Here is a 27,238-nt window from a genome sequence, read left to right on the forward strand (position 1 = left end):
GAGCGGCCATTTGGATGCAGGGAATCACACCCAGGTCCTCTGGAAGAGCAGACAGTGCTCTTACCCACAGAGCCATATCTCCAGTCCCTTCACCTCCGCCTTTTAAACAAGTAGTTAATTGCTTGGTATTAGATAGCAAGCAATTTCCAAGGTCTGGAAAGTCCTTTACAGATGTTCACTGACATACTCTTCATCTGAGAGACTCCAGCGGGGAATACTGGTCACAGTAATGGAGACAACAGTAGTGAGGAGAGCGTCCAGACTCTTAGGGCAAACCCTGCCCTGAGGTTAGGAAGCTTCCGGCTCCCATTGTACCCAGTTCTCAGGTTTTCATCCTACAGACATGGGGCCAGGGACAGAAAGACAGACTAATAAAAGCAGGAAAGGCAACAGCTGGGGTAACAACACTGAGGAAAGAGCCCAGACGCAACTGGCACCCCTTTAATCCCACATTCAAGGCTTGGATGTTACTGGCCCTGCATGTTTGGACGCTACCACCAGGTGTCGCCACTTGAGCATCGAGTGCTAACATTGTCAGCAGGTAACTTAGAGGGAAACAGACTCCTAGGCGGGAGTGTCCTCCCTCCTATGGCTGAAGAAAGGCTTCAGTGAACCTGGGCACCTGGATTCTTCACAACTGGTTACCTTTCCTCTACTTCAACAAAAGCCAAGCTGCGCTGTTTGGAGAGATAACTGTACAAGATAAGCCTTGACCATCTTTTTGTTTTGGGAAAGCAAGGAAATTCTCAATAAATTACAAAAACATTAAAAGAACAAGAAGAAACTGCAGAGATGGCTCAGTGGCTAAAAGCCCTTGCTGCTCTTCTAGAGAACTCGGGTTCAGGTTCCGATAACATGCACAAAGCCAGCATCACATAAACTAGGTAGGGTGGTGCATGCCGACCTAACCACAGCACTGATAAGGTGGAGACAGGGAAATCCCTGAAGCCCAGCCATAGCCATGGGCTTCAGGTACAGTGAGAGACCTTGCCTCAAAATAACAGATGGAGGGTGAAGGAGAAGGACGATTCAGTATCAACTTCTGGCTTCCATTGGTGCACACAGATGCACAGGAACAACTGCATACAGCATACACAACTCATGAGATTCCACGAGGTCTATGGCCCAGAAAGTCCAGATCAATATTGCTGTCATCCCTGTCAAAGCTATACTACAGTTACACTGGAGAAGGTCTCTAACTCAAACAATACACTCTGGTGTCCAGGATGTTGGGCTACGAGGCAGTGACACAACCCAAGTGACAGAGGACAGAGTACTTTGAACTGCTCTAGGAAGCTTCTCTCTCCTGCTCTCTGACAGAATCTCTCAGTATGTTGTTCTGTATTCTGGGCTGGGCTTAATTTTACTATATATTTCAGGCCGGCCTCAAATTCACAGCAATCCTCCTGCCTTAGGCTCCCAAGAGCTGGAACTGCAGGTTTAAATCATCATACCCAGCTTCTTTGTTGGTGGTGGTGATGGTAGTGGGATGTGTGTGTGTGTGTGTGTGTGTGTGTGTGTGTGTGTGTGTAGGTCAAAGTCAACCAAGGGTATCACGCCTCAGGATCCATCAATCTTGTTTCTTGAGATAAGGTCTCTTGTTGGCCTAGGGTTTACCATTAGGCCAGGCTAGCTGGTCAGTATGCCCCAGAGCTAGGATGACAAGAACATCATTCCTGTCTTACTTAATGTGGATTCTGGGGATGGACCTCGGGTCCACTGGAAGGCTGTGGGGAGGAGGCAGCTCTGACCCAAGAATAACAGCAAAGCACCAAACAGATCCCTGACTACGAGGGCTTATTATCACAGAGAACTTGGCATCTCAGCTTCTCCAGCACTCCCCTGGTGCTCCGGGCAGCAGAGTCAGCTAGGAATCTCCTCAGGGTCCCAGAAGAGCTAGCTGTAAAAGCCTCTCAAGGCCTCCTAGACTAAAGTGCTAGCTGACCAGAGAGCTCAAAGGGGAGGCAAGAGGTGACTCAGGAGGTGTCTCAGAAAACACTGCACTGTAGCAAAACGGAATCAATGCGCACCATCCAAGGCAAGATGGAAGTGACATGATCTGGGGCAGGATGGCACTCTGTCTCCGGAGCAAGTTCTGGAATACAGAGGCGCCTCTCAAAGAGTCTTAAGATGAACCGTGGGTGCTAGCCCCATTTACACACCCGCTCACTGGGACCCCAGCTGCTCTCTTTTCCCAGTGAGGACCCAGTGTGGTCCCATTCAACCCAGCCCAAACGAATGCCTCCTTGACTCTCCCAACCAGCCACACACATATAGCCTGTCTTTGAGCCCACAGCCACACGGGCTTCACTGGGAAGAAGTATGTCCCAATCAGCAGTGCATCTGTGTGTCCTGGCATGTAGGCAGACCCAGAATTCTAGTGACCAGGAAGAACGAACCCCGTGGGGTATATTTAGACCACTAAAAATAACAGGAGGCCAGCAAGGAACCCTGGGAATGGGCTGTGTGGACTAGGAGAGCATGGGAAAGCCGGGGGAGGGGTTAGAAAGACAAGAGAAGGAAAGGAAGGGGTCCTGACTGGCCCCAGGTGTCTGTCTCCCTCCCCTGGTGACCTGTGACCCAGATGACTCAGAGGTTTCCCATCTGGAGAAGAGGGTTGGCAATGAGGAAGGGCAGTCTGCCAGACAGAATACGGAGCCAGTCAAGGCTGACAGGAACACAGAACAGGAGGTGACCAAATGGACCAGACTCAGACGTAGCCAAGTTGGGGTGTGGCAGGCTTCACTGAGACCTGCAGATCTCAACCATGAGTCCCTTCAGGCAGCCTAAGCTATAGCCGAGGAGAGCCAGACTTAACTCTCAGGAGCTGGCCCCTGACATGAGGTATAGGCAGGGACCCAGTGCGCCTCAAACAGAAGCTGGCTATGGGCAGAGGAATGCAGGCATTTACCCCTGTGGGTTGCTGCTTGGTGTCCAGCAGAGGTGCGTTGAAGCTGGCAGACAGGCTGGGAGTGGCAAGGACCTCCTGGAGTGGGATCTTGGCTTCCCCCAGGAACCTGAAAAGACGAAGAAGGCAAATGGTGAAAACCAACCTAACGTTCCTGGCTCTTCTACCACCCCCCCCAACCCAGTTACAGCCCATCTACCTAGGCCTTCCCTTGCACCTATGGTACCCATGTAAGATGATTCCCATGGTATCATCTTAGGGAGACCAGACTCCTGAAGAAACTCTTAGGTAAAAAGAGAGATCAGAGAGACTTGCCTTCCCCCAAGCTCGCTTTGACCTCCTTCTGTTCAGCCTCAGCCTAGCCATGCTGCTGCCACCGTAGGGCATCTTCCCATTAGACAGACCATTTGTTTACTTACTTAAAGACAGGATCTCATGTAGCCCAGGCAGACCTCAAATTCACTATGTAGCTGAGAATGTTCTTTAATGCCTTTCCTTCCCTTTTTATCTCCCAAGTGCTAGGATTACAGATGCCCCCACCACACCATGTCCATCCAGTGCCGGAGATGGCTTCATGTGTGCACTCTCTCGACTCAGCCACACCCCCAATCCTGCCATCAGACCTCAACCAGCCAGCATCACTAGAAGACAGAGGGGCAGTTACCCCACCCTCACACCTTTGCTGCTCCCACAGCACACAGACTGTCTGCATGAGTTTCCCAGGAAACACAGCATCAGTCATGAATTGGATGCAAGGAAACTCCCTGTCTCAGACCCAGGGAGAAGAACAACTCTGGATCTCAGAGACAGACCCCTTCACCAGTTATACAGCACACACACTTGAGACCACACTTCTCACTGAGGGAAGAGGCTACAGGGATGGGCTCTTGGGAAAGAGTGGGCCACTGGCAGGATGGACAAGGAAGGCTTCAAGGAGTGCAGAGGGGTAAGTCCCACACCATTCATTCTGTGCCTCTGAAGTGGCAGCAAGTGATTTGTGTCACCTAAAACCTGTCACTGGAGTCTGCTGCAGCCTCTGCTTGCTCTCTGGGAACCAGGCTGTGGGTACAAACCCTCATCAGTCCTAGGGGACAGCTACGGGGACACGTTCATCATCACTTTTTCCTTTTTAGCTATTTCCCCTAATGAAGAAAGCTAGCCCAGTATCTGAGACCATCCTTTGCCTGGTCTCTGTAACAACGGTGTCTGCATATGGATTTACATGGACCCATGGAATGAAACTTGTAATCTTGACCTAATGAGCTGAGCTTTGAAACTCTATGCTCGTGAGGCACCACCTCGTCTCCACAAGGATGGTATTAAAAAGTATGGGGACTTCTGAAGTTGGGCTGAGTGCGTTTGCATTATGAGAAGTCCAAGAGCCTATAGGGACAAGAGTTAGAAGGTTCTGGCTTAAAAGGGATTTGTGTAGGTGCCGGGTTGACAGGCATGGACTTGCAGTGGTTAATGTTGATTGCCAACTTGACAGCATCTAGAATCACTCAGGAGACAAACCTCTGCACACATCTGTGAGGGAGTTTCTAGACTGGGTTAATTGGGATGGGAGGACCCGCTTGACATGTGGGTGGTTCCATGCCATGGGTTGGAGTCCTGCTGCATAAGGAAAAGGTGAGCTGAGCACCAGCATGCATCTCTCCCTGCTCCCTAACTGTGGGTGCCATGTGACTCCTGCCATCTCAAGCTCCTGCACATGACCTCTTGCCATGGTGGACTGCACCTTCAAACCACGACCCAAAACAAACCCTTCCATCCGTAAGTTATTTTTTCAGGCATTTTGTCATAGCAACAATAAAATTAACTAATGCAAATGTCTAATATAAAGAAGGAGGGAGAGAGGGAAGGAGGGGGATGTGGAGAAATAGGAACCCTGTTGAGAATGCTGCTGGTTAGAATCGGGGGGCGGGGTGCTATGGGAACATTAAGCATAGGCATAAATCCCATCTCCAACCCTATTTCTGACTCAGAGATCTGCACAGCATGTTCAAGCAGCAAATCCTCAAGCATTAGAAGATGAGAGGGGCCCAGAGGTAAGTCAGTTGGGAGAGTGCTTGCCTGGCATGCACGAAGCCCTGGGTTCCGTCCCCAGGACCTCATAAACTAGGCATGGTTGTTTGTGTCTATAATCCCAGCAACAGGGTGTAGAGACAGGAGGGCCAGGAGTTTAAGGTTATCCTCCATTACATAATGAGCTTGAGACCTGCCTAGGATACACAGGACATTGGCTTTAAAGTGGGGTGGGGAGGGGCTGGAGAGATGGCTCAATGGTTAAGAGCTCTGGTTGCTCTTCCAGAGGACCTGAGTTTGATTCCAAGCACCCACATGGAGGTTTATAGCTGTCTGTTACTGCAGCTCCAGGGGACACAATTCCCTCTTCTGGCCTCAAGGGTCCACACATGCAAGTGGTACACAAACATTCATGAAAGCAAAATGTATATACACATAAAATAAAACTAAGTCTTAAATAAATAAATAAACAAAAATAAGAGATAGGAGCAACCAAGGCAGGTAGGTGGCATATTATTCAGTATGAAAGAATTTCTGACCCTTCTCTTGGGACTAGTCTTGGAAGAGCTGTAGCTGTAGCTCCATAGTTGAGTATTTGTCTTACATGCATGAGGCTACTGGGCTTAGTGCCCAGTACTGTCCAAAAGTAATAATAAAAAGAATAGTGTTGAAGACACAGAAGGACAAATGCCATTTGATCCCAGTATCCTAGCCAATTCACGAGCGCGCGCGCGCACACACACACACACACACACACACACACACACACACAAATAAAAAAAAACAGAGTTATGGTTTCCAGGAGCTGGGAGGAAGGAAAGGAAGGGGTTCAGGCTTTCTGTTTGGCAGAGGAAAAGGACCCAAAGATGGATGGGTGTGAGAGTTGCACTAGACTGTGCATTTGAGGTTTGCTAAAGTGCAGTGGCATCATGATGCATGCTTTTGGACCCAGTACTGGGAAAGCAGAGGCAAATGAGTCTCCATGAGTTTGAAGCCAGGCTGGTCTACATAGGGAGTTCCAAGTCAGGGCTACACAATGAGAACTTGTCTCAAAATGAATTAGATAGATAGATAGATAGATAGATAGATAGATAGATAGATAGATAGATAAAATTATTTTAAATGATAGATTTAAAGACCCGCACACAAACACACACACACTTGCACACACACGCACTCACACACCTTGTTTATTGTCTTTCTAGCCAAGGAAACTGTGCAGTGACTGAGAGCGTGCCTGCCCTATGAGGGTGCACACGTATCTTAACATACATAGAAATAAATCAGGGATGAGCAATGGGTAGCTCAACCATCAGAGTGCCTTGCAAGTATAAGGACCCTGTCTGGTCTCCAGAACCATACAAAAATGCCAAGTGTGGCAGCACAGGCTTTGATCTCAGGGTTGGGAAGTGGGGACCAGAAAGACCCAGGGGCTCACTAGCCAGCTGCCAGCCAGTGAGAGATCCCATCTCACAGGAGGTGGTCAGTGTTCCCCTGAGAATGACAATCACCATTGCCTTCCAGGCTCCACACATAGATTACACATGGGCACGAGCATCCTCCCCACATAAACACTGAAATTAATCGATTAATTATAAATAAGTAACTTATAAACTTACATAAATAAATAATTTTTAAACTCCCTGTCAATAAAATACATGCATTTTGCACCCTCATAGGGCAGACATGCTCTCACACACCTTATAGTTTCCCTTGCTAGAAAGACAATAAACAGGGTGTGTGTGTGTGCACAAGTGTATGTATGTGGGTCTTTATTGGAGGTGTTTGCATATATGTGTGTGTGTGTGTGTTGGTGTGTGCCTGTTTGTGTGTATGCGCACGTATGTGTACATGTGCATGTGTGTTACATTCAGAAGACAGCTGTATTGTTGCTCCTCACTCCCACCTCATTTGAGACAGGGTCTCTTTCCACTGTTTTTTCCATTCCATTATCCAGACCAAGTACCCTTCAAGCTCCTGGGAATTCTCCTGCCTGCCTCTCCCTCCCATCTCCCTGTAGGAGTGTTAGGATCACAGACATTCAAAATAAGCATCCAGCTTTTACACACCTTCTGAGGATTTGAACTCAGGTCCTCACACTTAAACAGCAAGTGCTTTTACCACTGAGCCATCCCCCCAGCCCTTCTCTTACATTTCTTCATTTATTTTGGTTTTTTGAAACAGTCTCACTGTTTTGAAACATAGTCTCGCTATGTAGCACTGGTTGTCATGGAATTTACTCTGTAGACCAGGCTGGCCTCAAACTCATAGAGATCCGCCTGCCCCTCCCTACCAAGTGCCATGACTAAAGATATGTGCTGCCTCACCTGACTTGACATTTATTTCTTTAAAGAAAGAGTGAGAGAGAGGCATCCAGGGTTCTAAAGCCCCGTGAAGGTCAGACTTTCTAGAATGTGGGCTTCTCTGTCCCCTGGTGCCTGCAGGAAGTTCTGTACTGTAAGCAGGGCTCCTGGAAGGTGTATTCTAAGGACAATCATGGGAGTAGCACTTGTCCCCAGTGTGGTGACTGAAGTGTCCTCAGAATCCAGAAGTCCCTGAGACATAAGAAACCAGAGTCACTCTGTCCCTTACAGGAATCCTGGGCAGCAGACCGGGGTGACTTGATCAAGCAGGTGGACGAGCAAACAGCCCAGGGACCCTCCACATGTGCAGTGTCTACAGTTGAGACGTCTGGCCTTGGCGACAGGAAGGCTCGGCCCAACAGCAGAGCAGAAAGCAGTCTAGTGAACCAGACAGTTCAGTGTGGTTCTTAGGAGCCCTGGCTAGAGGCCCAGAGTAAAGGTGGACCACCTGAGCCTGGCTGGCTGGCAAAGCCCTCCCAGACAGCAGGGAGAATTCCCGGAAGTGGGCTGGGGAACAATGGCAGGAAATGCAGAAGGAAGTGCCGGCTCCTCCTCTGCCAGCCCTAGCCCTTCCGGCAGCCCCCCAGAGCTGGCTAAGAATGACTGTTATTTCCTCCTCGATACCTCTTTTGGGCCATCAAATGTGTCTTTGATGCCTCCATAGGCTCTAGGGCCAGTCCCCACCAGGTACCAGGTAGTTCTATATCCCAAGGAAGAAGGCCTGGAGGTTGCCTGTCCAAAGATCCAGGGGTCAGACTCTGGGACAAGTGTGGAAGGGTCAGGGAGGCAGAGCCTCTCATATGGGTGGAAACTTATTGGGGTTGGTGGGAGGAGTATGAGGCTCCATCACAGGCCAGGGTTAAAGCCATGGATTCATTCATTCAGTTCTACAAAGGAAAGAAGGCATTGAAACCCCTCCCCAATTCCCTTCCCCTGTGACTTTACTCAAAGATCCTCAGTCTTGGGCCACAAACTCTGTCTGTACTATCAGAAGATAAACACTAAAGTATGGGCTCTAGGCCTAGGTCTCTACTGAGCAAGGCTCAGTTGGCACCAACTAACGATCTCATAGGTGGTATCAAAAGTCTAGTGAGGCAAGAAGGGACCTGGAACCCTGCCCAGGGCCAGAGCTGTGGGAGCCAGCTGGCAATGTGCAGATCCTGATAGGTCAGAAGCAGCCCAGCGGGCCTGGCCCTGCCTAAACACCAAGGCCCTTCCAACTTCTTCTGGTCATTTCTCCCAGCTCTGTTGTTTCAGAATCACTGGAATGTGGGAGCAGAAGTGTGGGGGCTAAAAGAGACAAAGTCACCCCAAACAAAGAGAAGGCAGGAAGGGGCATAGTGGAGGGAGAGCAGTTGAGGGCTGGCAGAAAACACATTTCCCCTCAAGGAGAAAGAGCTGGTTCCCTAATTTATCCATGAATGCCCACGCCCTGTCAGAGAGGTGCCAAGTGGGATCTTCCAAACCTGAGGTTTGAGCAGTATGTATGAAGGCAGGACCCGGCGGGGGGGGGGGGGAGCCTAAGTTTATGCTAATGAGATAGGAAAAATGGGAACAATTTTGTTTAAAAAATTGAGTTTTTAAACATCGTTGTTTGTAAGAACAAAGCACAAAAGCAACTCAGCAACCACTCAGCTGGGTGTAGACACAGCACATCTGTGCTACAAATTCTTCTCTAAGACCCATGGTCAAGGGCAAAAACAAAGCCCATAAAAGAGCTTGAACATGCTCCCTACTGTATAAGAAAAGAGGGAACTTGGACTCTCTCTCTTAGAGAGTAACTAAGCAGATATGCCACAAGACCCGATTATCACATCTCCAGGGTCACATCCCCACAGAATACCATCATATGAAAGACACACTTACACATACTTGTTTACAACAGCTAAGCATAGGGTCCACCTAGATGCCCGTCTATAGGCAAAGGGATAATTAAATGTGAATATACACATATGTACATACTTTCTGGACTATCAGGCTGTATTAATGAAATGTTACTCAATCATAAACGCGAATATCGTGTGATGTTAGCAAAACAGATACACCTAAGGAGTACTACATTACATGAAACAGACGCGGACAAATTTTTCATATTCTCTCTCATATGTGGGTGCTCAAAGAGTTAACTGCATGAGGCTAGAGAGATGACTCATTAGTTAATAACACTTGCTGCTTTTGCAGAGGACCTGGGTTCAGCTCCTAGTAACCACACGGCGTTAACAACTGTCCTATAGCTCCACTTTCAGGGGCTCTGGCACTCTCTTCTTGTCCCTAATGGCTTTGTACACATATAGTGTACATACACACATGCTGGCAAAATATTTGTACGTGTACGGTCATTTTCGAAGTTGACTATGAGGCTGAGGAGAGGCTCAGAGGGAAAAGTGCTTTGCTAAAGTGCTAGAAGCCCTAGGTTGTTCTCAGGACCATATACCCAGATATGGTGGCACAGACCCATAGTCCCATCTCTTGGGAGGTAGAGGCTGGGGGATTAGGAGTTCAAGGTCATCCTTGACTACATGATTTTTGAGTCCAGGCTGGGCCACATGAGACCCTGTTACAATTGGAATGTGTAAGATAAGAGTGCTTACTAGTGGAGCAATGGGGGAGGAAGGGACAGCGGCAGGCTGGAGAGCAGGAGCTTAAACACAAATGGACATGATAAGCTCCAGTGTCCATAGCACAGTAAGGGCTCTAAAAAGAGGGGCTTAGGACCCCAAATACAAAGGCATGATAAGGAGGGGACACTGTTCAACACCCCAGTATAGTCCGAGTGTACTGTGTGCCCAGATATCATGCTGGATCTCACAAACATATGTAATTATAATGTGTCAATCATGGGAAGGAGTATAGCTCATTAATTTGGTTGAATTCAGCTCAAGACAAAAAAAATACAAAACATCTAGTTCCAAGTTGTATTCGTCATGCTTCTGTTTTCTGGCAATTTTTGTTTTGCTTTGTTTACTTGAGATAAGGCCTTACTGTGTAGCTCGAACAGTCCTGGAAATCATGATCCCCCTGCTTCAGCATCCCTGGTGATGGTACTGTAGACGCAAACCACGCATGTCCAATGCTTTCCTGTGTCCCTGAAGCCCTAACATCCTGAACCTTGCTGACCTGGAGACACCGACTCTCCCAGAGCAGACAGTCCCTATAGACAGTAAAGGAAGCTCCCCACCGCAGACGGGGCATGCCCGGGAGCACAGCTGGCTGGATGACTGCTCCACACACCCCCACTTGCCCTTTTCCTGGCCTCTGCCCATTTTCATTCAGCAAATGGCTTTGAGGCTCCTGTTAGATCTGACGTCTGGAGGGAGACGAAAAAAAGGGTGAACACCAAATGTTCGCACAGGATGGGCTTGGAAGAAGGCTCAGTTGGTACAGTGACTGCTGGCCAAGCATGAGGACCTGATTTGACTCTCAGCATCCACAGAAGCAATCAAGCACGAGGGGATTCCCCAGTCAGCACCGGAGAGGTAGAGCTTGATGACAGCCAGTGTAGCCAATACGAAGAGGCCCGGGTCAGTGAAAGACTCTGTCTCAGAGAACAAAGTGGAAAATGCCTGAGGAATAGCACCCCAAATTAACCTCAGGCTTACACATATACTCATAACACAAGGAGACTGTGTCCCAGCAGCGGGAGACTTCAACAGAACAGCCCAGCCAAGCAATGGCTTCTTCCTCCCTCCAGAATGTACTCCATGGTCAAGATGAAACAAGGAATCAAAAGACCAGGGCTAAGATGGGCTCCAGGAAAAGCCTGGATAGACAAAGCCCGGCATGCTCAGAGGAGCAATGTGTGATGCTCAGAACTGACACCTCACTGTGACATCAAGAGCCTGGGTAAGATGGCTCCCTCAGGGCTGATGGACACTCAGAACTGACACCCACTGTGACGTCAGAGCCTGGGTAGGATGGCTTCCTCAGGGCTAATGGACACGAGAGGAAGGGGTGCTGGAGATCAGTCTGCAGAATCCTGGGAAGCCAGATGGAGAAGGAGGGAGACATTCGGATGAACAGCACAGTCCCATGGTCCCAGAACATGACTTTAACTCCAAGAGGAAGAGTGCATAGCAATGCACAATGGGAAATCAGCACCCGGCTAGGCCATGGAGACCCACATGCCCAGAGAGACACCCTGTGTCCCCAGACCCCAAGATAAGCACACCACCTCAGCAGCACGCGCTGTGATCTTATCCTAAGAAAACATCGGATGATTTCCAAAGAAGGGGGGGAAAAGAGCAGGTTTAATTCCACACTCACACCTATACACACAACATGGCTCACAACTGTTGGTAATGCCAGTCCAAGAGTATCCAATGTCTTCTAACTTCTGTGAACACCAGGTTCATGTATGGTGCAGAAACACACATGCAGACAAACACCCAAGCATACACACACACACATACACACACACACACACGTGTGTGTGTGTATATGCGTGTATGTACGTATGCGTGTATATATACATATATGTATATATGTGTGTATATATAGTGTTTTTTTGAGACAGGGTTTCTCTAAGTAGCTTTGGAGCCTGTCCTGGAACTCGCTCTGTAGACCAGGCTGGCCTCAAACTCACAGAGATCCATCTGCCTCTACCTCCCAAGTGCTGGGTTTAAAGATGTGCACCACTACTGCCCACAAAACATGTAAGTTTTTAAATAAATTGCCATAAAAGATAAAAAAAAAAAGGCTAAAATAGCAGATCTTGATGGCCCACACCCAGAATCCAAGAGAGGATTGGGATCTCAAGGTCATCCCCAGCTTCACTGAAAGTTGGAGGCCAACCTGGGCTAAATGAGACTCTCTAAAAATTCAAACAAACAAAATTAAAACAAACAAAGTACCTACCTAACTACAAACTGGAAAGCTAAAGAAAAATGACTCCGAATTCAATGTGGGACTCTAGACTGGATCTGGCTCTGGGGGAGAGGTGGGTACTGATCTGAGAAGCATCTCTCTATCAGTTAAAAGGATGATGTAGACCATAGATTCCACCCATCGAGGCTGTTCATGCAACATAGCAGATACTAATATGGTGTCACAGCTATGAAAAGAAATGGCCCAGTCTTAAGAAATCTGCTCTGGAGTTTTTGGGGCCAGACGACTGTAATACATATGACTCACCTACATACAAATGAGAGGAAGGAAAAGGCGGGAGGAAGGGGAGATGAAGAGAAAATCAGGATCAATAGAAGGTGTACACAGCAGTATGCTTCTGAGAAAAGGACATGTGGGTCGTCTTTGTACTAACTCCTGTTACTTTCTCATAATCGCAAAACTATATTTTTAATATTCAAGAAGGGTCACTATGGGTCAGTTTCTCATCTTTGAAACTAAAATGATGTGTCACATTAAAAAATATATATATCACATTAAAATATATATATATATATCAATTCAACTTCCAGCAACTGGGTCACATCCTCTCATCGTGACTCAGATCCCCTGTCCATCCTGGGGTGCACACACTCACTGCCTCCTGGACCCTCAGCTGTGCATGCCTGGCAGGGAAAGACAGGAAGTAAGAGATGGCAGGACCTTCCCTAGTTCCTGAACCCTCCTGGCCTCAGGCAGCCTTCCTTCCCGGAGCCGACTCCCTAGAGGTAGTCCAGGAGTAACTCTAAATAGCTTCCAGCCCAGAGAAAGACAAAAGAAAGATTACCCTGCAATCCAAGGATGTCCTGGACAGAATCCAGGGCAAAATATAGTTTTTAAAATCCTTGAAAATGAGGGTGTGCCCGGCACTTTTGAGCCTGCATGAACAATGGGATGACGAACTCTAAGTATTTGGACCCCAAGCAGCCTCCTAAATTGTCCAGTAAACAGTCTGCAAAATAGAGGTTGATCTTACTGTACCTGCTGTTCCCCACTCTACAACAGTACCTGAAGCTCTGCCTTCCAAAACACCCTCATGAGTGCCCATCTGAGAGAAGATGCCCAGAGAGGAGAGGTCCTCCATGCTCAGAATGGATTGCTAATGAGACCCCAAATGTACGGAGTTAGAATGAAGTCATGAGAGAAGGTCATAGAAACTAAAACCTGTGTAGACAATCCCTTCATTATTTCACCACTTCTGAGGGAGAGGATGACTGAGTTCAAGGCCAGCCTGGGCTACAAGTAGGATGTTGTCTAAATAAACAAAATATCCAGGTATGAGCCGGGTGGTGGTGGCACTCAGGAGGCAGAGACAGGAGGATCTCTGTGAGTTTGAGGCCAGCCTAGTCTACAGAGCAAGTTCCAGGACAGACTCCAAAACTACAAAGAAACCCTGCCACTCCCCCCCCCCAAAAAAAATCCAGGTGTGGTGGTCTGTAATCCCAGCACTCAGGTGAGGCAAGAGGATCATGAATTTGAGACCAGCCTGGGCTACATAGCTACACTCTGACTCAAAAATAAGCAAACAGCTTAAATTCACAGAAGAATAAACACGGAGGGGCACTAATTTTATGAAAGATGTTTAACTGTAAGTCAAAAATTCACATGCTACAAAATATCTCCTCTTGGCTGTCACACTAAAAGTAAAAAGATGAGCACACACCTTTTCTATACTGCAGGTGGACATGCCTGGTTATTTTTTGGAAAGCAAATCGGAAGCATCTCCAAGCTTCTTTTGTGCAAGCGTACATTTGTGTGTGCGTGTCTGTGTGTTGGGGGGAGGTCACTTGGGTGTACAGGTAAAGGCACACCTATATGACAATGCATTGTTGCACCTATATGACCACGCATTGTTGCATCTATATGACATGCATTGGCACACCCATGTGACCATGCATTGACACACCCATATGACCATGCATTGGCACACCTATATGACCATGCACTGGTGCACCTATATGACCATGCATTGGCACACCTATATGACCACACACTGGTACACCTATATGACCATGTGTTGCCATACCTATATGACCACGCACTGGTGCACCTATATGACCATACTACTGCAAACCTATATGACCATGCATTGGTGCACCTATATGACCATACATCGGCAAACCTATATGACCATGCACTGGTGCACCTATATGACCATGCATTTGGAGAACAGAGGAAAATTTCAGGTGTCATTTCTCAGGAGCTTCCACCTTGCTTTTGTGACAGAATCTCTCATTGGCCTGAAATCTGCCTGAGTAGGTGAGGCCGGGTGGCCACCAGGGCCCAGAGATCTCTCCACCTGTGTCCACCTCACCATGGCTAGGACTGCAAGTGTATGCCACCGCATCTGACATTTTATCTGGGTTCAAGGTGTCAGGCTCAGGTCCTCATGCTGGCACGGCAAACAGTTCCCCAGCCCCTCCAAACATTTTATATGCCTATTCTCTTTAATCAATAACCTCACTTCTAGGGACCAATGCTTAAAATAAAAAAAAATCTGAAATATAAAAATATCGGAATAAAATTGCTCACTGTAAAAGCACTAAAAACAAAAAATTAGGAGGAGTCTAAACTCCAGCCAGTAAAGGCACAGAGACAAATGCGGAGTGTATAGCAGCGTGTTTCTAAATGAAGGGCATGGATGAGCTCTATCACTGATGTGGGAGGTAAGACAAATCACATGTGACGACTGAGAACTGAACGTGACATGCTGCCAGGGACACACTGACATGGAAAGTGACAAAAGTAAAGTGTAGGGCAACACATGCACCAGGGTGTTAGCTTTGTACACAGGTGTGCTGTATGGATGTGTGTGTGCATGAGCAGGTGTACTGTATGGGTGTGTGTGTGAGAGAGAGAGAGCAGGTATACTGTATGGGTGTGTGTGTGTGTGTGTGAGCAGGTATACTGTATGTGTGTGTGAGAGCAGGTGTACTGTATGGGTGTGTGTGTGAGAGAGCAGGTGTATAGTATGTGTGTGTGCATGAGCAGGTTACTGTATGTGTGTGTGTGTGAGTGAGCAGGTGTACTGTATGGGTGTGTGTGTGTGTGAGCAGGTATACTGTATGGGTGTGTGTGAGCAGGTGTACTGTATGTGTGTATGTGAGCAGGTGTACTATATGGGTGTATGTGTGAGCAGGTGTACTGTGTGTGTGTGTGTGAGCAGGTTACTGTATGGGTATGTGTGAGCAGATGTACTATATAGGTGTATGTGTGAGAAGGTATACTGTGTGTGTGTGAGTGAGCAGGTGTACTGTGTGTATATGTGAGTAGGTGTACTATATGGGTGTATGTGTGAGCAGGTGTACTGTATGGGTGTGTGTGAGCAGGTGTACTGTATGGGTGTGTGTGAGCAGGTTACTGTATGGGTGTGTGTGAGCAGGTGTACTATGTGTGTGTGTGAGCAGGTTACTGTATGGGTGTGTGTGAGCAGATGTACTATATAGGTGTATGTGTGAGCAGGTATTGTGTGTGTGTGTGTGTGAACAGGTGTACTCTTTGGATGTGTGTGTGTGAGAGAGAAGTTCATAGGCTCAGGGAGAATGGAGCAAGATCTAAACCAAGTTGCTAACAACTGATGCATGGGAGAGAGGGAAGAAATGGATGATGGAATAACTGGTGCTTTCCCTTATGCCTCTTTAATAATGGAGCTTGTACACATTCACATGCATACACACATACAAACATGCACACACATACTCACATACATGCATACACACAAACATGCACACACATACTCACACACATGCACACACACATCCAAACATGCACACACATATATACACTTCGGGGAGGGTAAAATTTAGGGTACATGTGTGTATATGCTTATGTGTATAAATACACAGACTAGAAGTCGGTCTTGCTTGTTGTTCCTCAGGGCACCTTGTTTTTTAAGGCAGGATTTCTCGCCGGGATCTGAACTCACTAATTAGGTTAGGCAGGCTGGCCATAGAGCCCCGGGGCTGGAATGACAAGCACGCACCAACAGCAGCTTCTACTGAGTTCTGGGGACTGAACTCAGGTCTTCGTGCTCATGCAGGACTAAGCTATCTCCCCAGAGCATTCTTTTCTTTTAATGAAAGAACATGTACGCATTTGTGTAAGAAACATATCAGGGCATGCAGAGCATGCTCGTGGGCTGTGGAATTGATATATGTGTGGATCCTGCTATAACCAGTGACCATGTTTCCATCCATGGTGGAATTTTGGCAGACACACTGTCTTTCAAACTTCAGCACAGCCTTGTCATTCCAGTGTTCCAAGGAGGGTCTCAGACAGTACCAGGCTGGGATTAGCTCTTAATAATGGAATTATAGCTAGATGGTGGTGGTGCATACCTGTAATCCTAGCACTCGGGAGGCAGAGGCAGGCGGATCTCTGGGAATTCGAGGCCAGCCTGGTCTACAGAGCTAGCTCTGGGACATGCTCTAAAGCTACAGAGAAACCCTGTCTCGAAAAAAAAAATAGACTTAAAGGCTCCCATCCCCCTCTTACACACACACACACACACACACACACATACACACACTATTTCTAATTATGTGTATATGTGAATGTAAGTGCAGGTGTCCATGGAGACCAGAAGGGGGCTACAGAACCCCTGAAACAGGAGTTAGAGGCAGGTGTGAGCCACCTGGAGCAGGTGCTAGGAACTCAGCTTAAATCTTCTGCTCCTAACCACTGAGCCAGCCCCCTGCTTTTGACCCCTCCCTCACCACCCATCACTCTCAAGCCATTATGCAGATCCTGAGCAGCCCGGAAGACCTGGACCACTTGCTCCTCCCAGGATGGGACCTTTCAATTCCATCAACACCCTCCAGGTTTGGTGGCAGACACCAAATGACTCCTCCCTCAGACACTCTACCACCTTCTTCACATTCCCATCTTCGAGGACTGTATTCAGATCCTCCACGGAGCCAAACTCAATGCTATAGTCTTCGCCACAGATGGCTCCTCCTCACTGGCTGTGGCACAGTCAAGACTGTGAAGTACACCTCCCAAGTTCCCACAGAACAGAGCCTGAAGCCACCTCTGTAGTCTATGAACCAGGATGAGGCAGTCCCTGTTAAAAGCACAGCCGCCAAGAGCATCCTTCCACAGGAGACAGCTACATCACTGAGACTTGAAGCCACTGGGCACCAGAAGAGCCGCACAGAGGAGGGGACAGCTAAGCGCTAACCTGGGTGGAATACCCGTTCTGCAGCAGGACCCTTGCTCTTCCCTCTATACACCCCAAGAAAGGAAGCAACAGAAGATTGGGAAGCACGGGGGACCTGCACAAGGTGAGGTGGCTTACTCCCTAGCTCTTCTCAAAGTCTCAATATCCATATGGGACCAGGTCATTCGCCATTCAGCCTGAAGTGGGTGTGGAGGAGGAGCGGCTGCAGGAGGGACAGCTGAAGGGGCATCAATGCTTAGGGAGTACTTAAGATGCCCGCTGGATCCAACCAGTTACGGGCACCATGATTAGTACTCAAACCTCAGAAAGGGTGAAGGCAGGCAGGTGTCTGTGTGTACCTAGGAGCTTCTCCAGAGCCACCAGTCATGAAGGCCACAAGGAGGCACACCATTCCCCAGGAAATGCTACTGTAAATACTGGAGAAAAGGTCACCAAAGACCATCACACACATCCTGGCTCTTGGTGTAAACCAGGGTCTCCATCTACACAACTTCACTAAAAAACAAGGGGTGGGGGCACAGTTACTGGGATAAAATTACCAGATAAATTAGGGGTCCTCCCTAGGATTGTATTCAAGATAAACAATGAATAATCTTTCAATACATGTCTGTTTTGGGGTATCTCTTTCACTCGGATGACCTGCGTGTGTAGCAATTGGTTCTGGCATCCCTACCTAGAGCCTGATTGGGCCTGGAGCCACTGAGGTCATGGTGACCTGTGGTCTTATCCTCAGGAGACTCTTCTTTCTCTCCCATGTTTATATTTGCCAAACATTTAGGTAAGACAATACGCCTGTGTTAATTAATTTCTCTTGAGAAAGCACGTCCAGACAGATCAGTTCAGGTCATTTACTGTGCAGGTCTACACTGTGTTTATGTAATTACGCTTCCTATTTTAACAACTTCTTAAAATTTGTTACTATTGATTGGAGGAGGGGTAGGGGTACGCCACAGTCGCTGTGCTGGGAAGTGGTTCTCAGCCTTCCTAATGCAGCTCTTCAACCACAGACTATCTTGTTGCTGCTTCTTAACTGCAATTTGCTACTGTTAGGAACTGTGATGTAACTGTCTGATGTGTGAGCCCTGGTGGGTCTCAGTCCACAGGCTGAGAAACATGAGTCCAGGGCTAAGAAGAGAGCTTATAGGAGTGGGTTTCTCCCTTTCCAGGAACCGAACCCATATCATCAGACTTGGTGGCAATCACCTTCATCAGCGGAGCCATCTAGCTGTCCCATAACATTATTCCCATTTTACCAAAATTATTTTCACTGAGAACAATTATTCTGCATCTAAGTCTTCCATCATGGATTTGTCTCTCTTGTTTTACAGTTTGGAATTTACTTATTTAATTTTATGTGTATGACCGTTTTGCCCACATGTATATATGCACATCGTGTGTGAAGAGAGCATCAGATAGCCCAGAAGTGAGTGACAGACGGCTGTGAGCTTCCATGGAGGTGCTGAGAGCTGAACCCAGGTTCTCTGCAAGAGCAGTGAGGGCCCTTAACCCCTGAGCCGTCTCTCCAGCCCTGTTTTCCAGTCTTATTTCTTTTGTGAATATCAGGGGTTAGATGATGTCACTCTCTCGCATTTTGAATTACTTTCCATGGAATTATTTTAATTAAGTCTAATTTTCCTAACTGTGAGTTGACAGCTACCAGTAGGACTCCTCAGTCTGTTTTTCATTTCTTTAATAATTTTACTATGTGCCCTTTCAGTCCTTCACTTTATTGCCTTAAATAACTGTGGTTTTCAGTTCAGCTCCTTTTATGATTTCATAGTGACTGTTTCACCAATAATCACATGCCTCAACAGCACAAGAGTGACCATTCATGTTTATTTGTAGCTAATCAGAAGCCAGAGTAGGGAGTGGAGTTGTGGATGAGTTGATGGAGTACTTGCCTGACAGACCTGATGCCCTGGGTTCAACCCCAGCGTAAACTGGGAGAAGTAGCACAGCCTGTAACCAGCACTTGGGAAGGAGATAGAAGCTAAACCAAAGCAAAAATAAGTAAATAACCAGAGAAGTTCTTTCTGGGATGTTCTCAGCGCTCTGATGTAGTGGGCCTTCCACCATGGGTGCCCACTGCCTCTTCAGAGCAAGTTCAGGAGAGAAGGTGCTACGGACACTATGGTTCTTGCCTTCCTTTCTTCCTTCCTGCCTTCCTTCCTGCCTTCCTTCCTTCCTTCCTGTCTTCTTTCTTTCCTTTCTTCCTTCCTTCCTTCCTTCCTTCCTTCCTTCCTTCCTTCCTTCCTGTCTTCCTTCCTGCCTTCCTTCCTGCCTTCCTGTCTTCTCTCTTTCCTTTCTTCCTTCATATTCTTCTTTCCTATCTTCCTTTCTTTCTAATTTTTTTAAAACTGAAAAAAAATATTGTCATGTAATATATTTTGACCATTTTTTCCTTTCTTAGTTCCTCTCAGATTCTCTCCACCTTCCTTCCTCACTCAATCTTGCATTCTTTTTCTATCTCTCAATTAAAAAACAAAAAAGACAAAACAAAAACCAAACAGGAACAATAAAGTAAAAAATGCACACACAAAAAGTCACTAGAACATAAAAATGAAATCAAAATAAACAAGAAAAAGACTGAAACGACAAAAAATCCAAACAAAGCAAAATGAGACCAAAAGTCTATAAAAATACTATAGAGTTCATTTTGTGTTGCCCAACCACTCCTGGACTTGGGGCCTGTCCTGGGGTATATAGTTAATATACAACATAAAACCCCATTGGGGGAAAGAAACTGATTTTCCCTTGCCAACAGGTCAATTGGTTAGGAGCAGGAGCCCACATTTTCTTTCTTAATTCTCATGGTGCAGGGCTGAGACAGAGCTCAGACACTTAAGAAACAGACAGGGTTGTAACATTCTAAAAATCTAGAGCTGTCTGTCTGATACAAGAAAACACCAGCCACAGGGAGCTGCTTACATTTGAAACACTAAGCTGGAGTGAAGAACCAGGGTGTGGTGCTGCACACCTCTATTCTCACCATTTGGGAAACAGAGGCAGCAAGACCACGGGTTCCAGGCCTCCCTGGGCTAACTAGCAAGACAGGAAAGAGGAGAAAGAGGAGGAACAAAGCAAGAGACTTGGGGGCAGGTATGCAAAGAGACAAGCTATGCAGATGAATGAGGCCTTAGGGGGATTCTAGGTGCAGATAGAAGGAAGAAGGAAACTCGCCATGGATCTGGTAAAGGGAGCAAAGGGGGAGAAGGGAGAGAGGAAAGAGAGGGAGAGAGAGACTGGGAAAGGGAAGTCCCACTTAGGGGTAATAGCTACTTGCTTGAAAGAAGGCCCAGAGATGATGGTGAGCTCACAGAAAATAGCCAGGAATCGCAAGGTATGCCTGCAGCAAAACCTCCAGCAAAGGCCTGAGACCAGCCGGATGGCAACAGTCACCATCTCCCCAGGACCAGACAGTGGGACTGGGGGCACCGAGGAGGAGCACCATGGAAACATTCTCTGTGCTTGTCTTAGTTATTCTTCTACTGCTGAAGAGACACCATGACCAAAGAGACTTACAAAAGTAAGTGTTTAGTTTGGGGCTTATGGTTCCAGACTGTTCCATGTCATGGTTCCATGACAATCGTGGTGGAAAGTACAGTAGCAGGCAGGCAGGCACAGTGCTGGAGCGGTACCTGAGAGCTCATGTCTCAATTAGCACACAGGAGGCAGCAGCAGCTAACTGTGAAAGGTATGAGATTTGGGGACCTCAAATCCCATCTGCAGTGACACGCCTCCTCCAGCAGGCCACAAACCCTCCTCCTTCCCAAATAATTCCACCAACTGGGGACCAAATATTTAAATATATAAGCCTTTGGAGAAGTGGCATTCTCATTCAGTACTGAATCACTTCCTTGCCCCTCAAAATTTTAATGTTTCATGGCTGCCCTTGGGACTCCTTAGTATGTTTCCTATTTTAGTCTTAGAATTTTTAATGTTTCTAGGTTTGATTCCTTTCCATTTTTCTTCCATATATGTGTGTGTGTATGTGTGTGTGTGTGTGTGTGTGTGTGTGTGTGTGTGTGTGTGTGTGCGCACATGTGTGTGTGGGTCCACTGGCTGGGATGTATGTATGTATATGTTATACATGTGAGGGGGCATTGGGATGTGTGTGTGTGGTATGCATATGTGTGCACATGTGTGAGAGACACTGGGTTGTGTGTGTGGAGGTTAGAAGTTGATTTGGGGTGATTTCTTCACTCACTCTCCACCTTATTTTTTTGAGACAGGGGCTCTCACTGAAACTGGAGCCCCTGCTTAATAAACTGGCTGGCCAGTGAGAGCCAGCCTCTTGTTCATGGGCGGCAGCACTGACTTTACAATTGTGTACTGTCATACCCAGATTTATGTGGGTGCTGGGGAGCTAAACTCAGGTCCTCACGCTTACACAGCGAGCACGTGACCAGCTGGCCATCTCCATAGCCTCTTTTCCTTCTTTTCTTGTACAAGCTTTTGAGTGTAGTTTCCAGTCTGATCATGAGAACATCACAGAGTTGCCGTGGATGGGCCGTGTCCCCTCCTGCTGCTTTGGACAGGCTTACCTCAAGCACAGACATTAAAGCTAGCTGGTATGGAGACCACAGACCCCTTTGCCCTGATCACTCCCTCACGGAATAGGGAGCTCTGTGCTTCTGTAGATCGTTACAAATGTGGGCTTAAATTTAAACTTAGTCGATTACAATTTAATTTTTAATTGCTAGGACAGCCAAATTAAGATAAAATGCTTGGGAAAATAAAAGAAAAAAATCACACCCAAGTGTTTGTAAAACAAAGTTCTGGTAAGTGAACTGGCTATTCCGGACATGGAGGTTTGAGGAACTGCTTCCCAGCATGCTGCCCTGCAGTAACCTGCTCACATGGAAACTGGTGAGCCAGAGGACACCAACAAGGACCAACGGGAGGGTGCACTCATCCTCCCTCAGCAGAACATATGACCCACAGAGCCAGACAGCCTCCGGGTAGCCCTGAGCCATCCCCTGGACATCCAGCCTGGCCCATGAACTGACCGAAAGTTTGGCCACAATCTCTGCTCTCCTGCAGCCTCTGGGTCTCAGACTCCTCCCATGGCTCCCAGGAAAGTTCCCAATACAAGAATGAAAATGAAACTTGCATTTCCTCATAGCCTGCAGTTCCCAGGGTGTTGACCTTTGCCTCGCTAAATTCGCAACTCCTGTGTCATCAGAGGAACGAAATTCTGCAGAGTGCCCAGAGGCCAGCTGCCAGAGGCCTTGGGAGCCTCTGAAATGCAGAGATTCCAGAGCTATGGGAATGAACACAAACACCTGCCCTCCAGCCACACACTGCTCCAGCACACCTTTTTGGGAATGTCATCAATCTAATCTTAAGAGTCTCTGTTTCCGGCCTGTGAGGATGACGACAGCAGACGACAGCAGCATCTGGTAGAGAAAGAGCTCACCTCATATCTCAGGCTTACACAGGGCCGGGAACCTAGCTAAGCTCTGTCCAGGGCCAGGAGGGAGTTTTCTCCATTGCTGCCATCGACCTGGGCTAGTCCAGTTCCTCCCTTCCCAACAAGGCTGCACAACCCTGAATTCCTACATGAACACACTGTCTCGGCTCCCACACACTGGAACTATATTTCCCTCCGAATCCTGGCCCTGGATGACTGTGGGCCCTTCTCCAGAAAGCCTTCCCCTACTTCCCAGTGTCCAGAATTGCTCCCTGCCTGGACTGCTGGGCCACCTTCGAGCTCATTGGTGCCTCATAAGGCTCTTGGAGCTGCCCGCCTTTCACAAAGCATCTAGGTGAGAAGGTAGCGAAGGCCACAGCTTGAATTTATTGATCAATGTATTACTATTATTAATTACTATGTGTGTATAAAGTAAGATGTCATGTTGCCATGGTCAAAACACAATGTCATAAAGTTATTTTTCCAGCTGTGTGGGCTCCAGGTCATCAGGCTTGAGTGTCAGGGCCCTTACCTAGTGAGAGCCATCTCAAGAGCTGTGGACCACAGCTTCTTAACTCTTGCATTAGGTAGCATCTTATAACCTTATGTGAACAAAATACTTGGCAATGGTAAAATTTACTAAACCCAACCAGACGTGGTGGGGCATACTTTTAATTCTGCACTCTGGAGGCAGAGGCAGGAAGATCTGTGTGAGTTCAAGGCTGGCCTGGTGTGCATAGTGAGTTCCAGGACAGGCCCAGCTATGTAGCGAGATCCTGTCTCAATAAATAAATAAATAGGTTAAAAAAAAAAGAGGGGGGAGGGAAGGAGGAAAAAAGGAAGGGAAAGAAAGAGGGAGAAAGGAAAAGTTTCCAAACCCATCCAAAAATTTTGGAGTGAAGCATAACAGCAGTGCTCACCATGTCCCTTCAGGAGCCTGGCTTCACTGCAGCCTTGGTTCTGAGCACACAGCGCGAGCACCTTGCACTGGGCATGCCATCATGCCAAGTAAGACCCACAGGCCCTGCCTCAGACATCTGGGCTTAGGTTCAAGGCTGCAGGCTGGAGGCCCCAGGGTTTTTGAGGGCACATGCAGAGTTCCCTGTTCCCGTAGAAAACAATAGCATTTCCTACAGCTGTCTTACTATCACTCTTCAGCATGGAGGTGTGGTGGGGTGCACCGGAGAGGACTGCTCAGACATGGTAACGACATAGAAAGTCATCAGCTGGCTGGCAGCTACACTGTGTGTTCAGGGATCCCAGTGTAGTACCGTGAGCCTTTCTCGGGAGGAGCTTTTAAGCTCAGGGTTGCATACTTTGGTTAACAAGAACAGTTAGCCACAAGCAGAACTACAGAAGCCAAAAGGCAAAGTTAATACGTGTAGAGACTTTCCCAGAACTTTGGGCTTTGATGGATTAGGTATCTGTTTTCATTTTGGCAAGTGGTGCGGAGTTTTATTTAGCCTGAATGGCACTTCCACCATGGAGTCACTTGTGCTAAAGTCTGAGGCCCTGTTACAGCAAGTACTAGATTAGTATATCTGTAGATTATATTGTGTTAGCATGTTTTATTATAATAACTTCTATTTGGATTGCTGTCTTGAATTTCATCTTAAAAATAAATTAGTTTTGATTTAGGATAGGAATGAATCTCCAACACTTTCCAAAATGGCCCTAGACATCCTTCTGCCATTTAGCACTGTATTCTTAAGTGACATGGCATTCTCAACACTCAACATGGCACACACACGCACGCACAAGAGAGAGAGAGAGAGAGAGAGAGAGAGAGAGAGAGAGAAAGAGAGAGAGAGAGAGAGCAGTCTGCTGCCTGTTATTGTTGTCTGACTTCAGCATCACAGTTCCTACCTCAGTTCTAAAATCAAAATGCCAAACCACTCTACAAGATGTTATCCTCTGTCTTGTAGTATCAAATACTCAGCCAAGAGCTAATGATTTAGGTAAAACTAAAGCATATTCCCACTGGGATGCAAATTTAGTTTCATCTTCAATAAATGGTAAAAAATTAAATGTAAAATACTTTAAAATGTAAAAAATAAAAACTTGTTTGATCTCACTGTGTAGCCGTGGCTAGCCTGGAACTTGCTATGTAGACCAGGCTGGCTTCCAATTCCCTAAGATCTGCCTGCCTCTGCCTCCCAAGTTTTAGGATTAAAGGTGTGTGCTACCATGTCCAGATAAAGTAAATTTACTTATGAGCTATTATGAGTAAATACCCACTCTATATACATATAGGCACAAAGTCATATATAAATTTCTCAGGCAAAGAGATCATGACTAGAAAAGACACGAGATGCACTGAGCGCCCTCGGCAGCAGCCTGGGCTCCCTGCTGCAGCACCACCCACTCGGAGGCACAGGAGGGAAAGTGCCTTCTCCTTCCTCAGGGATGCCAGACCATGTACCCAGCACCAGCTCGAACCACAAAGAAACAGTAATGGTTAAGATTTGAGGATTTCAAACTCTGCAGGCATTCCACAGCCTGAGGCCCTCCCTGGGTTCCTGATCCTCCTCCTTCCACACTTTCCATTCCAGGTTCACTTAACCAAGATTCCCGGCCTCAGATAGGCTGACCCAGTTCCCAAACAAAGACTCCCCTGTGGGCAGGTCTGTGAGCAGCCGGCCCATGCTCCTCAGGGCCAGGTATCAGTCAGCAGCACCAGGCACTGGAGCCCACCCGACACAACTGTATCCAGTACCCACCAGAGACCACTGGCCCCTCTCCTTACCTAAGCCCTGTCACCATAGATCCTCCCAAGCTGTGTCTCCTGGCCGCATACAGTCACAGCCAACTGGCCCATCAAGCTCTGAAGGCCTTGCCCACCACTCTGTTGACAAGGCTCAGGATTTCCCTGACAAGGAAGCCACTTGTCGCCTGCCTAGGCAGAGCCTGATTTTGCCAGTAAGATTTTGCTTCAGAGAGTTTCCTACTTGTCATCCCAACCAAAACACACACACACACACACACACACACACACACACACGCACGCACAAGAGAGAGAGAGAGAGAGAGAGAGAGAGAGAGAGAGAGAGAGAGAGAGAGAGAGAGAGAGAGAGAGCGCAGTCTGCTGCCTGTTATTGTTGTCTGACTTCAGCATCACAGTTCCTACCTCAGGTTCTGCTTCTTCCAGGCAGCCCTCCTCCTCTGCTCCCTCTTACTTGTAGCTTCTCTTTGTCTACCACCTCCTGGAGTGTGTGTAGCTGTCTTCACCAGCCAGGAAGAGGCAAGGAGTACCCCCTCCCAGCGACAGGCTACAGGGAGAAGCAGGGAACCTGCTCCTACCTGCTCCCCACAGCCCGCACTGTACTCTTGTACAAAAAGCTCCTGGACACTTGATCCTAGCTCACCCTCCCTCCCTGGCAGCCCGTACAGCTCTCAGCAACATGTCAGCCAAGTTCCTGAGGCTTCAGCAAGGCTTTGCCCCAGCATCCACCACTGGATTAAGCCCATGAAAGGCAGTCTTCAGGAAGTCAGTGCTGACAGGAAGCACTCGCCCTTGGGAGCTCTGATTCCAGGGCATTCATCAAATATTATATGCATATTCATCAAAACCCACCTGTACCTTCAAGTCCTAGGTCACCCTTGGGCCCACTCACCTGTTTCTCCCCATCGTCTCATGGTCCTTGACCACCACATGAAGTTCTGAGCCCTGGTCTAGAGGGATACCTTTGAGGTCCCACTCAAAGCCCTGGAAGAAAAGAAGAAAAGGTAACTTAACCTGTGGCCCAGGGTACTGAGCAGACATCCAGAATGGTGCTAGGGGATGAGCATACAGAAAGGTGGGTGGGTTGGTGGATGAATGAATGGATGAGTGGATGGATGGGTGGGTGGATGGATGGGTGGGTGGATGGATGGGTGGGTGGGTGGATGGATGGATGAGTGAGTGGGTAGATGGGGGAGTGGATGATGGATGCTGGCTAGTTTTATGTCAATGTGACACAAGCTAGTCATTGGAGAGAAAGGAACATCAATTGAGAAAATGCCTTCACAAAATCCATAGGCAAGCCTGTAGGGCATTTTCTTAATTAGTGGGAAGTCCCAGTCCATTGTGGATGATGTTACTCCTAGGCAGGTGGCCCTGGGTTCCTTAAGAAAGCAGGCTGAGTAAACCATGAGGAGCAAGCCAGTAAGCAGCACCCCTTCTTAGCCTCTGCATCAGTTCCTGCCTCCAGGTTCCTAACTTGTTTGAGTTCTTCTCCTGACTTCCTTCAGTGATGAATAGTGATGTGGAAAGTATAAGCCAAATAAACCATTTCTTCCTCAAGTTGCTTTTGATCATGATGTTTCATCACAGCGATAGTAACCCTGACTAGGACAGACGCACAGATGAATGAGTGGGTAGGTGAGTGAAGTAACGGGTGAGTGGATGTAAGACTGAGTTAATGAGTAGATGGGTGGAATGGGAGGTAGATGTATGGATGACTGGATACTTGCATGAGTGGGTGAGTGAT

The 27,238-nt window shown here is 47.6% G+C and overlaps 1 protein-coding gene across 17 annotated transcripts in view; it reads right to left on the minus strand.

Moving 5' to 3' along the window:
* Dysf (dysferlin) overlaps positions 1 to 27,238 on the minus strand; it is a 197,870-nt gene that overhangs the window by 145,397 nt on the left and 25,235 nt on the right. For all 17 annotated transcript variants that reach the window (XM_050165387.1, XM_050165383.1, XM_050165380.1 and 14 more), the window contains exons 3-4: positions 26,384 to 26,475; positions 2,912 to 3,017 (exon numbers count right to left, since the gene is read on the minus strand). In XM_050165387.1, the coding sequence (XP_050021344.1) occupies positions 2,912 to 3,017; positions 26,384 to 26,475 (198 nt within the window). The remainder of the gene's footprint in view (positions 1 to 2,911; positions 3,018 to 26,383; positions 26,476 to 27,238) is intronic.

The sequence above is a fragment of the Alexandromys fortis genome, unplaced genomic scaffold (assembly GCF_014885135.2).
Source record: "Alexandromys fortis isolate MF-2015 unplaced genomic scaffold, M_Fortis_MF-2015_v1.1 scaffold_158, whole genome shotgun sequence".
In the NCBI taxonomy this organism is placed as follows: Eukaryota; Metazoa; Chordata; class Mammalia; order Rodentia; family Cricetidae; genus Alexandromys; species Alexandromys fortis.